Source organism: Thermobia domestica, chromosome 4, assembly GCF_964235325.1.
Source record: "Thermobia domestica chromosome 4, izTheDome1.hap1.1, whole genome shotgun sequence".
Lineage (NCBI taxonomy): Eukaryota > Metazoa > Arthropoda > Insecta > Zygentoma > Lepismatidae > Thermobia > Thermobia domestica.
In genome coordinates, this window is record NC_137457.1 from 11,831,757 (window position 1) to 11,845,965 (window position 14,209).

At 34.1% G+C, this 14,209-nt stretch overlaps 1 protein-coding gene across 1 annotated transcript in view; it reads left to right on the forward strand.

Moving 5' to 3' along the window:
- Positions 1 to 14,209, forward strand: part of LOC145683248 (uncharacterized) — a 106,040-nt gene that overhangs the window by 41,289 nt on the left and 50,542 nt on the right. Inside the window, exons 8-10 of the mRNA XM_081754619.1 lie at positions 377 to 439; positions 3,041 to 3,118; positions 12,310 to 12,387. Coding sequence (XP_081610745.1) covers positions 377 to 439; positions 3,041 to 3,118; positions 12,310 to 12,387 — 219 coding nt within the window. The remainder of the gene's footprint in view (positions 1 to 376; positions 440 to 3,040; positions 3,119 to 12,309; positions 12,388 to 14,209) is intronic.

A 14,209-nucleotide genomic window follows, 5' to 3' on the forward strand; every position in this document is an offset into this window, starting at 1 on the left:
TTTTCTATATACATTTGTCTTTCACTTTCAGCCGCCAGCTATGAATCTGTTGAGTAACAAACTTAGATACTATGGATAAGTAGAAGGTACTGGCCTGCATCATCACTGGAAACAGATAAAGACGTTCACAATGAACATTTAAATTTATTTCACTACAACAGCTTACTTTCCAAATTAGTTGAGCAGTACTCAAGCAGGTATAATTTTACTTGGGTTTCTCTAGTGAATTTGATGGTAATTTATCAGTAGAAAATAATTCGAAATAAGTCTAAAATAAAAAGGTAATAAGCACATGATACATAGACAGAGAATGGAAGTGTTGTAGAAACGTATGAAAGTATTCAATGAAAGAAATAATCAAGTTATGTTTCCTTAGGAGGAGATCCTTTGGCATCTTTCCTTGGTGAACTTCAAAGGAGAGTACAGCTAAAAAAGGAGGGTAAGTCTCTATATCTACATTACAACTACAATTTACAATACAAAAGAAAGCACAAACATTGCACAAATTGGTAACCAGTAACATTCTGCTAACCAATAACAACATTTTTATTTTATTTTAAATATTCACGGTTATGTTTTTACGTTAAAAGTGACGGATGATTAATGAAGCCAAGTGATTGTAAAATTAATATTTTGTTCTTTCCGACAGGGAAATAAATCTGGCACCACATGCACTAAAGACACACATATTATCTACCTTTCCCATTTGAAGGAGAGCTACAGTTAGGATATGTATTCACTACACAGTATATGTTGATAATTGCAAAATATTTTTGGGCTACATTTGCAGAAAATTATGCTCACACTGTTTTGAGAAATAGTAAATATGTACACTCATGTCCAAAATGATTGTCGCATATCTATAACTTCTTGTAAGAATATGATTTCATAATGATTTTGCAGAGCACTTTTAATAGTGACACTATGTGTATAATCGGAAAATGTATATTTATGGTGAATTTCATACGAATATTAGAATGAGTAAAACAAAATGTTGCTAAATGGACTAGAAAATTTTATTTTCGTTTTATTGTTCTTATTTACCGCTCTTTTGACATGAAATTTGCCGTATACATGCCTTTCCCAATTATACACATACTAACATCATAAGAAATACCGGGCGAATTCGTTATCTAATTATATTTCTACAAAAACATATTTATGGACATGCAACATAATTTTGGACATGAGTGTACATAAGTGTATCCGGTTCCACATAGATACCTGTCCATGATACTAAAAATCATTTAACCAATTGATATTATGATGGTGTTGTTTTTGTAATTGCAAAGAAACTACATTCTCGGAACAAAGCATATGTTTGGTGAAACGTACGTGCCAACACATTGAAGAAGCACACTTAACAGGTTTTATAATTTAGTTAAGGTAGAAGGAGAGTGCACACACTACATTAGTCTGTGTTGAATAGTATTTGTCTGATTACAGTGTCGACACATATCTGTAGGGAGTACAGCAATACGTTGTAACTTAACCTTAGTTGGTACGAGCTTATTCACTATTGTGTACGAGACACTTGCCGCAGAAGATGTCAACATGATATTATAAAAATACTTTATCTTTCCTAGTTGTATATGTGTAGCTACGTTCTTTCAAACAGAGGTGTAAAGGTTTGTGAACACAAAACGTATATGGGAGTAGTTACTGCAATTAGTTACGTAGGATTAGCCTTGCATATAGTGTTGAATGTATACTGGGGCATGTTTTAGGGATATTATAAAAGAGAGATTAGATTCCGGAACAGAACAAATCCAACAGAAATGCCATTGAAGAGTGTTTCAGTCAATAACTTGAAATTATGTATAATTGTTAGTTTTATGTATAATTATTAGACAGACATTTTGCAGCTCATTCGAATATGGTTGTATGTACGGAGCTAATTTGTGTAACAAAGGTTCAAGGAAGATCCCAAAATGGAACTTGAAGAGTGAGCAACCCTGTGGCATACATTTATGTAGTGGAATGGGAGAAGTATGCAGGAAATATATATGAAACTTAACCATAACCAGGTTCAAACTGTGATACCGCCAAGTGAACCTTGTGGTGGACGATCACCGTGTGCGTGGGTTTCCTTGGGGTTCTCCCGTCCCTCTCACTTTCTTCATTCCACCATTTCGTTCATTTTCTCATCATCACCGTCTCCTTTAGCCTATCCGGCATAACCGTGGGAGGTGAAACTCAAAGATTTCATTTCATTTTTTAACCATAACCGTACTATAAGTACGAAAGAAGATAGGAGAATATTTATAATAATAGAAAAAATGAGCAAAAAGAAACGTATGGGACAAGCGATCAAATGTATACAGAAAATTAAGTGATATCTAGCAAGCCATTCTCCTAGCATATATAAAATAATTTATAACATGCTTAATCTTGGTTAAGGCGTAATAAACATTCTTAACGTAGATTGAAACTAGCTTGAAACGGACTAGTATTTTTAAATATGGATTGGATGCGTTACACTAAAATTGTACCTAACAATATGAGCTCAGTGTCGCCAAGGTAATTGAAGTTATTGCGTTACGTCCTTGGCATCACAAGACTTTGAAAGGAAGATAATATGATCATCATTTTCTTTTAGAAAATGTGGAGTGACAGAGGGTTCATTACACCTAGGTATTTGTGTGAAGATATCGTGTTGAACACGATGAATTATACGATTCGTGCAATAATAGCAATACGTTTTGAACATGTGGTTTATTGGACCGCTATGCTTTAAAAAAGGAAATGAAATCTTTCAGTTTAACGTAAAACGATGGTCACTCTTTTCTATCGTCGGATACAGTTTCTATGGTTTGTAACTCCCAAATGAAACATTTGTGTATCCGTGTTGGTCTATAATTTTCCTTCCCGTTTCCGTGTTAGGGTTTATTTCCTAAATTAAATTAACGCTGTTTTAGTACAGCAGTATAAATTTGATCGTCCTTGTAATATATTTGTTTTCTAAATAAGATGATATCGTGTGATATTTCTTCTAACATATATTTAAAAATACGTTCTAGAAGTCGATTCTTCTCCACAGATTCCTGGAAAACAATTGCTGCTGCTATTGATGGTCTGAGAAGCTGTTTACATGACTTCCGAGATCACATACACAAAGGTATGAGTAAGGCATTTTTTTATATTCATTTTTGCTCAAATTAATGTCACTGTCAAAATTTTAAATATAGGTACTACTTCATTCTGTTGAGATTGAAAATCAATTCAGTAATATTTGTTTGGGTTATCACAAGGGTTGAGAAGGCATCCGTTAGACAGCCTCACAACCTCTTCTGAATTTCATCAAAACAATCTCACTGGTTTGTCCAACTTTTGTGAACGTCTCCGTAGATAACGCTGGTACTTGTGCATAAATAATTTTTGTTTATTCGAAAACTAATTTCGAATACTGTCTAAACGGCAGCCCTGATCAACACCGATTCGCAATAAAAGAGTCTGATTCGTTACGGCATCACTTTCTACAACAAAAATCTACTTTCTCTACGAAAGAGAATGTAAGATTTCGATGCCATTCACCTACACAGCACCTTCTGATTAGCCCCAATAATTTTAGGTTAGAACTTCGGCTCTTGAGTCTAGACTAGACGGACGATTTGAATCAACTTTCAATATCCATACTCACGATAAAAAGCTAAAAGCAATGAACTTCTGTGTTTACATATACAAAAGAAGACAGGGCGTCTACTCCATAAAATTGTCATAATGAAACAATACCTACGGAATTTGCTCTCCATGAAGTTCTAAAGACAATATATTTTTTCAATTTTTGTTCTCCTATTTAGCGAGAGGAAAAAGGCATATTCTTCCACGTAATATCTTATTACACATGGCATATTTAGCTCTTTGTTCCAGAATAGAAGGACTGAGACATTTGGGATCAAACTTGTAAGATCAAAAGCTCCTAAGTTTATAATTTCATATAAATCAATAATCATAACACATTTGTCTATTTACATAAGGAAGTACACAGGGGGATGCACCGTAAAACTTATCGGAAATAGAAAATTTGGAGAATATATTCTCCTTGACGTTCTGAGCGGTAAAATAATCTTAAAATTCATTCTTATAAAAGTGTTAATGTTAATCTTCAACAATTTCTTCAAGATATATAATTATACTCGCATCAATACCCGCTTCGCTGAGTTAAATTAAGAAACAATAGTACTACGTTAGTCAGTCACTTTTTACTATTACCAAAGCAATCTAGGTGATTTACATTACAGGTCATTTTCGATCATTTTTATATTTCTTGTCCCTCCTTCTTCCTCACTTTCCGTAGCTGAATTTGGATTTAAACGGCACTGTTCATTTTAGCGACCCCAAAATCTATGTATTAAACACTAATAACACCATTCTCTATCATTTAGATATAGATATTTCACCCTCCCCAAGTCGCGAGGCCGAATTTAGATGAAAACCGCATCGGGTGTATCACTGTTCATCTCAGCAACCCCGACAACTATGGATTCGACACAAATATTGGTTATTTTTGATCATTTTATGTATCTTCCCCTACCCTCCCCAAGTTGTGATAGTCTGAATGTGGACTGAAACGGCATCAGAATTGTCACTGTTCATCTCACGGACCCGAAAAATTGTAATGATTCCACACTATTGTTGGTCATTTTCGATGATTTTTATGTATCTCCCCTCTCCCTTCCCCAAGTTGCGGGGTTGAATTCGGATGTAAATGGGATAAGAAAAGTCAGTGTTTATCCCTGCCACCCCAAAACTGTGGATTTCACACAAATATTTGTCAGTTTTTATAATTGTATCTCACCTACTCCAACTTGAGTAGCTGAGTTTGGATTTTAACAGCATCGAGAGTGTCACCCTTGTTCTCAACTAGTGTTGTAAATAGAAAAAAAAAACCGTTCGTATTTTTTCAGAAATGTACGTTTTTTTTAGAAAAAAAACATTGCCTCTCGTTTTTTTTCTAAATTTCGTTTTTTTTCAAATAGTCATTTGTAATGCATCTTACGTCGATTTAAGTATGAAATATTTTTATGTAGGTGTAATCACCGTAAAATGCAACATAAATTAAACGCTCGATACTGATACGCTACAAATATTGTACAATTTACATGAATACCATATCTATTAACAATTCGGGTTTCAGCAGTTTTCATCAATATCAACTAAGAAATAAAAGTAGAAATGAAATTTTGTTTTTTCGTGAAAGCAGGCCTTTAATATATACGAGAATAATGTCACGAACAGTATAAAATTCAAATAACTTGTCTAAAGGGAAAAACTAATACTAATTTGCCTAATAGTATTTTTAAATAATTTATCGAGTAGATATATATGATATGCAGAGCAGGCTCTACCATATCTGTAACACGTGCATTTGCTTGGAGCGGCAAGTTTGGAGGGTTCGGCGAAATCTGTTATAAGTAGAGACCGGATGTTTAGGCATTAAAAACTTAGAAAATAGGCAGGCAAAAAGGCACTTAAAATTAAAAAAATAAGCAGTAAAATAGGCATCAACACAATTTTAAAAAATAGATTCGTTCAAAATAGTGTTCAAAGAATATAGCAATATACCTGTTTGTTAATGTCTTCTTTCATTCTACATGTAAAAAACGAGGCTTGATATATATATATATATATATATATATATATATATATATATATATATATATATATATATATATATATATATAGAGAGAGAGAGAGAGAGAGAGAGAGAGAGAGAGAGAGAGAGATTGTAATATACCACGTGTTTGTGTCATTTACAGTATATAAAATATATATATTTCTCAATTAAATCTTATTTCAAAGAAAATCATAGAATACGCAACATTAGGCACTAAAGCAATTATTTAGGCAGTGAGGGGCGAAATAGGCAAAATAAAGTTGGCTTAAATTGAAACTATAATCCCCGATATAAACTTTAGAACGTTATTTTTGATCATATCTTTGGCATTGAAGAATAGACATTTTGCCTAAAATCCGGTCTCTAGTTATAAGTATATTATTTAAATTAAATATTTCTTGTTGGAAACAGACTTCATGATGATGGTAGTACACATTTACTAAGCTGACCTTCTATTTGAATACTACGTTCATAAATTATATTTAGGTTGCATTAGTTTAAGGTCACATGGAGAATGCTAAAGCAAATGATCGAATCAATTCGAGCACAAATTGCTTGATTGTTTTCAAATGCAAGAATTCAATTCTCGAATAGTAGCGAATATCTGTTCCATTTAGTAAGTTATCACAGTTTTGATATGACAACTAGTCTTCTTTTGTTAGAAACAAGTTCCTTATCATTGAAGATAGAAACAAGTTTTTTTTTAATTTTAACAGACGTAGAAGAAAAATCAAGAAATAAAGATAAAAGAACTAGTTGCACTGGAATTGCAAACCGATACATTGGAATTGGAGCTCGATATTGAATTCTATAAAAAGGATTATCATCTTTCTTCTGCAGATGTGTTTGTTTTATCTTTCACTAGCATAATAGATTAATATTTAAAGAAAAAAAAAAACAGACACAGCGGGATTGCATTTTTAGTAAGTATTTAAGCCTTTCTGAGTGCGACTACATTTACCCTCTCTTTGTTCTTTCTGGATAAAGGGGGAGTCGGCAAACTATGCCATTGCACGGGGCGACAAATTACCTAAGGCCGTATGATGATGATGAAAGTTAATCGTTGATAATAATGGTACTTCTTGTGTATGTATATACAAGACATGAATATAGGATGACTCAATTTGAAGTAATGCAGGGTGTTTCAAAATTAATATTAGGGTTTTGAAACTTTGTAGTGTCTATTACAATTAACTTACAATTATAAATATTATATCAAATGAAAGAGCAACTCAAACAGTTTTGTACGCACGCATGTGCACGCATTGTTTCTTCTATCTGCCGTTAGAAAAAGCAAGTAGCAAACATGGAGACTAGAGAGCAGAAAGCTTTTTGTGTTTTAATAAAGACATAATCTGTACAGTGGAACCGTCTGTGTGAAGAATATTAAGGAGACGCTTGTAACTACGTCCATATCGTTTGCAGTTGCTACAGGTCTAAAGCCAACAGTGTACGATTTACGTGCCAATTTCGCAAGTGAAATATTGCTGCATAACAATGAAGATTTTCTGGATCGTGTCGTCTTCAGTGATAATGGACATTTCACCTAAGAGCTAATGTGAACACTCATAATGTTTGCATCTGGCGGTCAGCAAATCCTCAGGAGATGGTACAGTTGCAACGAAACTACACTAAATTGAATGTGTTTTGTGCGGTATGGCGAAAAATTTATGGGCCTTTCTCGCCTATTGACTAGATGTGTTCCGTGTGACGAATGAATCTCACATCGAACACTTGTAGCAAAGACTGTTTGAGGCGCTCTTTTACTTGATGCATTGCTTATAATTGTACGTAAAATGTAATAAGTACTACGAAGACTTAAAACGCCGATATTCATTTTGAAACACCCTGCATTTCTCACCAACAGTGTTGGAACTAAGATGTAAAAAGGAGAGAAAATTTTCCTTATAAAGTTATTGTTTACAACAACGATATTATTATTAGTCGAGACTATACCTACAACAACAACACGGGTTAGTACTCAAAAAATGTAATCAAATGTACACTAGGTGGCCAAGGTGGCCAAAGTGGCACACACGGGTGTGTCACTTTTTTAATCCGCTCCTGTGTGGACACTAATTAAGATATCGGGATATTATCCTTGCCAAATTTGGTTGGACCATAGTTTATCATATTAATTTCTTTTTCTTCTGGTGTCGAATTTCCTTCTCAAATTTCACCCCAGTCAAAAATTCGAGAATTTTCTAATTTCGAATTTCCTTTACTTCTTTTTTCCCTGTAGCTTCGTTGTAGAAAGACTTCCTTAAGACTTGCCAGATAGATACCTCGGATGGATACCTAACTGTTGACATCAATTGGACGGCCCTGCTAATAGTGTTGCCAATTAGGGAAATTAAAACTTCCCTAAATTTGGGCAAAAAATTCGAGATGTTTGTTTATAAATCCGTATCTTTACGTCCGAGTGCAAGTCAACTTACTACAATCGAACACTTGTCCTTACTTAACAAACACAAGTACAGATCTTAACAATGGGGTAATTAGGGGGCGTACGAAAAATTCGTATTTAGGTTCTAGCCCTTGATTTTTCTAGTTATTCCCTTTTATATTTACCGTAATATATTTTTGGTAATAAGAAGCTTTGTTCCCTAAATATCGCCATAATACTAGTAGGATATATTAGTGGTGTAATAATGTTTAATTTAAGATAGTTTGTGTCTGTCTGGTAGCAGTGTTGCCAGCTACAGAAAAATTCCAGATTTTAGGGGGAAATTTCGGGAAAATCATCTGTTTTGTCTCTATTATTTCCCTCTTGTTGGCTACATCGGAACAAACGTACCAGTATCTGGAAGTATCGTCTTTGCCCTACACTACGCACTATAGAAAGTTTCAATAGAGTAATTAGGGGAAGTACATTTGAGGTTTACAGTAGGCCTTGTTCTCTAATTGGAAAATAACTGTGATTTTTTTTAGGTAGAATGAGATATTTTCTATTGACATGCTTACTTTATTAGATATCATCACAATACTTGTAGGATATATTAGAGGGATACCAAAGCTTATTTTAAGATAGTTTGTGTGTGTCTGATAGCAGTGTTGCTAGCTACAGAAAATTTTAATTCCAGATTTTAGGGGCAAATTTTGGGAAAAATATCCCTTTTTGTTTCTATTATCTCCCTCTTTTTGGCTACACTCAAACAAGCGCACCAGTGTCTAAAAGCTTCGTCCTTAGCCTACACAGCGCACCATAAAAAGTTTCACTAGAATAATTAGAAGTACAGTTGAGGTTTATAATAAACCGTGTTCTGGAAATGGTAAGAAAATGGTGAATTTCTGAGGTAGAATGAGATATATTTTTTTAAATTTCATGGTTACTTTGTTAGATATCGCCATGATACTTGTAGAATATATTCTTGGAGTAGCAAGGCTTAGTGTCAGATAGCTTTCGTCTGTCTGGTGGCACTGTTTCCAGTCAAAACAATTAATTCCCAATTTTAGGTAAGAAATTCGGAAAATTTCCCTTTTCCCCTCTATTATTACCCTCTTGCTGGCTACATTGAAAGAAAGGTACACTACCTGAAAGCTTCCTCCTTGCCCTACAAAACGCACCATAAAAAGCTTCAATAGGATAATTAGAGAAGCTGTAGCGCCGGCATATCTGTTGATTTTTTGCTTCTGAGGCGTAAAAAGTGTCAAAATTTGATGTGTATGATGACAGAGAATTTTTTCTTTCTTTCTTTGAATGAAAGCCAGAAACTTGAGGATTGCACTGTACCTTGTTAACACACCAAAGATTTTTTTAGGTGACTTGAACCCATATGGTAGGAGTAGTGCTAGATACAAAAAAAAATTGAAATTCGGTTAGGGATTTTTTTGTAAATTTTCACCCCTACATTTCCCTCCATAATTTCCCACCTGTTGGCAACACTGCAATGCAACTTACACCAAAAAATAGCCACATCCATTTTCTAAAAAACAAGGCCTTAACCATATCAATCGAGTGAATGGTTCGTGAGCAATATGTCACTAACTGAAAATGTAGGAAAATGCCAAAAATGACTTGAGTCCGAAAGGAATAATCACACAATTTTGCTCGTATAGGTAAAAAGAAACAAAGGATTTGTGAGTTACGAGGGCTTCGACTCAAGTTCTGTTGATTATTTCAATAATATGCAACATAAATCAATAATTAATAGTCGCCAGAAAAAAAAAACAGACATTTGAAAAAAAACATGAAAAAGAACGATGTTTTTTATTGAAAAAAACTTCACAGAAAAAAAAACGTTTTTTTACAACACTATTCTCAACAAACCCGAAAACTGTAGATTCGAATCTCATCTATGTTGAAGATTTGATGGTGACCGGTCGAGTGATTTAAGAGTGATGGAGTCACAAAGACAGTCACTTTAATTTTCGTTTCTTTATATATATACCCTAAGTTGTACTGTTAATGTGAACATTTGAAAACAGTCTCAGGACCAAAGCTCATCTATGATCAAAATTTGATCTTGATCGGTTGAGTGGTTCAAGAGGTTAAGAGTCACAAACATATGTGAATTTCAATTTTATAATATAAATTGATGGCGTCTTAAAGTACCATGGTGGAGTGTTTTCGGAAGTTCCAAAGAACTTCACTCCTGGAAAAGAAGTTTTCCCATGCTTGCGTCTATTATATTATTTCTCTATGTTCACATATGTGTTTCATTTTTGATTTGTTAATATTTAGTTATTAATCCAGTGTAGATAATTTTTAAACCTTGTGTATTATCCTTCTTCTATATAAATGAATATTGCTTTTTCTTTCGTTATTTGGCAAAGTAAGAGAGTCCTATGAAATGCCATGATTGTTGCAATCAGATTGTATTTCTCCCTGTCCCGCTTGTAAATATACATAGATACGTTCAATATTATTTAATTTTAGAACTAAAAACCAAGAGTCCTGCAAGTTTTTTCCAGTCAGCCTACTCATTGTTTGCTAAGCCCAAGGAGCGAACTGTGGTATTAAGTGGGTGAAATTGCCCTTCTCTGCTTCCGCCATATACTAAAAGAAAAACTAACAAATTATATTAATCTTCAGACCTTCATGAAGAGTAAATTCTCAGGTTTTGTTCCGTTATGACAAATTTTATGGAATAGGTCCGACTGTCCCACATTATATACGTAAAAACACAAATTTATTTCTTTAGTTTTTCATCTTAGGCTAGAGAGCAATGGTACTTGAGATTTTGGTTCCAATCGTCCCAGTCTTTCGTTTCGTATCGTTAGTCATTTAAAGGAAATGAATACATGTTTATTCGTTTGTTACTCTTGTTGAATACAAATGAATACTACATGCAAAACTGGATATGGATAGACCGACATCTTGTTTTATACTTCACACATGTTTCTGTATGAATTAAGTAAGAATTCTCTGTAGTTGAAATTGTAATTTTCTTCAGTTTCATATTAATTAGAAGAATCAGTTAAATCAGAGAAAATACTTCTTTTTGGGCTTCCTTATACATTTAACAGAGCCTTCAGACTATTGCTTTAAGGAATCTAATTTGGACAAAAGACGATTTAATAATTTCAAAGGTTATGGTTTGTAGTTATAAAACATGCGGATCGTGACAAATTACCATTCTTTACTAACTACACATTGATAGTAGAAGATGACGGTTCTTTGATTAGAAAATATTTTTGAGGATTATGTATTTATGTTTTCATTTTCTTTAGTTGACGTGAATAGGTCATTGAATTTTTTTTGGTTAGAGAGGCATGCACCCTACGTTACATTTCTATCATTGGTAAGGATTTATCGTGACTTTTGTTTTCTCCCAGAAATCTTTGAATCTTGAATGATCCCACTTTTGTATTCAAGACCTAAGTCGTGTTGGTTATTACAATTTCAAAACGAAGAATTTTAGTTTAAAACAACTCCGCTATTAGCGCTCTTACCAGAGGTGAAACTCATAGAAATTCCAAGCAACGTTTTTTAACATATCGTTACACATTCACCTCTCTCTCTCAAAGAAATACTATATTTAAAAAAAAAAAAAAAAAAAAAAAAGATGTTACGCGGGCTAGACCCCAAAAACCAACAATTTCTAGCAAATCGGTTGGATTATAGAAGCTGATGTCCAAATAGAGAAATATCGTAATTTTACACTTCGTTTGTATACAAACGAAAATCTTGGGCCTAGCAAGAGTGTACAAAAGGTGAACTAACGACTGAGACAATTTTGACGTAAGTTAGTTGCTGGGCTGGCGCCTAAACTAGATAAACCAATATCTTCCAGTTCTCGTTGTGCACAAAGAAACCTTTTGCGCTCACAAACGATCCACTGTAGATTGAGAGAATTTTGGTTTCATTCGGTGCTGGTGGGGGATTGTGCTTAAACTGGATACGTCAATATCTTAACTTCCGCTTGTTCACAAACAAAGATTTTGTATGCACAAACGTGCACAAATGATGGAAAAACGTTTGAGATCATTTTGGTGAAATTCGGAAGAGGTGGATGAGGCTGTCACAGAGAATTGTTGGGAAAGATAAGTTGGTAGCTTATTAACTACATTATTCCATATTGAGATTCGTAAGGTTTGATTTATCTTTTATTATTTTAAATAATTCAAAGAAATATTCGTTATATTAATTAGTATTGGGAAAAGAATTTAAATGAATTACTTGAATAATAAACAAAAGATCTCCTACTCACTAGATGTCCGAAATTAATTATTTTTCTTATCTATTAAAGATCCATGGCGTATTATAGGATCAGATCTGAACGTTGCGAAAAATTGCATTTATGAATTAGAAAGAAGAAAAATAGAAGGTAAGTCCCTTTCTGAAATACCTAATTATTATTAAGATAAATTTACATAATATCGTAAGCACTGGTAAGAATAATGATTTCACGCGATTTTTTTCAGGTGAATTTTAATATACAAAGGTTCAAAATACTACCGTGAAAATACAGAAAACTCTTATTAAACAGTGCAACGCACCCCATCCTAATGAATAGGAGTAGAGGACTCGTTGTATGGAAATGAATTCGGGACAAGTAAATATGGTCCTACAAAACTCACTACACTATTAGATATCTCATCATATTCCTGTTACTAAATAATATGAATTTACTGACTTTTACTTTATGAGAAAGAGAAGGCTACATGTGATTCTATAATTTTATACATGCGAAAACTTGAAGCGCATGTAATCTAATCTAATATAAATAAAATAAAGACTTTGTTTGTGTTTGCCTATCTGTCTGTGTGTGTGCGGCCTGGGGACAAGACGAGTGGACCGAGAGCTACCAAATTTTGGTCAGGGGTATCTTGGCCCAGGCCCCAGATCAAGATGAAGCCCTTTTTTTCGGAATTCGAACCAGAGGGGACTCAGGGGGTGGCGTTTACCGGAACCGGCTTAGGAAACAGACACAATGAGCGAGATTTACCAAATTTTATTCACGAATACCTTGGTCCAGTCTACAAACCAGAGTTAAACATTTTTGTCAAAATCAGAACCAGGGAGTCTCAGGAGGGCGTTTACCGGGACATGTAAAAGTAGTACAAAATGATCGATAATAGTGTCGAATTCATAGTTTTCGCGGTCGCTGAAATCAATGGTGAAACTCCGATCGCATTAGCTTCTAAATTCATGCTATTCGGCTCCGGGTCGGGGCTCACCGGGGGGGGGGTGAGATACCGAGACATATAAAAGCAACCCAAAATGACCGATATTAGTGTCAAATCCATAATTTTCGCGGTCGCTGAAATCAATGGTGATACTCCAACAGGCGTTGACTTCCAAATACAGCTCCCGTACGAAGCATGGGTATATTCAACTAGTAAAACAATGTAGCAAATTTTAAAAACTTGATATTTATTAATTAACAATTAGCTATTTTAATAAATTGTTTTATCGAATACAATATATTCAATGCATATAAGTGGGTAACTTACCAAAAGTACATAACTGCCCATTCCCTTTAAACCCTCAAGTATAAGTACTTCAATTTTGAATAATTAATCTTCCCATAATGTATTACAGCCATAGACTTCACGGAAAATTAATACATTTAAGAGAACCAGAGAGAGAATCCTTTTCGAAATATCACAAAAGTCAAATCTAATGACCATATGTTTTTGCAAAATGGGCCAACTGATAACCAAATCACACAGAAAGAGTTTTTAAACAATACGAAACGATAGCACAAATCACAGAACTTTGGTTGTAACGACGACATCCTTGTAAAAAGAATAATGCACAATAATAACTAATTGTTGCCTGTTATACAAAGTTGCATTTAACTTAAGGCTTCCTATTCAGGGTGCTAGCCCACTTACGGTTGTGTCCCACAGAACCATGTATTACGTAATATTGCATTTAACTTCAGGATGTTTTCCAGCTAGCATTAGAAGTAATAATCATGGCCTTTGAAGTAGCTATAGACACCCGTATCCAAACCAGTCACCAACAGGCAACATAGTTCCCTTTCTTAGCAGTGCGGCGCTGCGAAACTACCCGTAATATAAGGTCTCTAAACAAATGTGTGTTTGTTTTTTTTTTTTTTTTTCAAGAATCTTTGTCTCTCTTTTCTCTGCCTCTACAGATCTTTTCAAACATCGTTACAACAGGTTTACAGATTTGTGCCC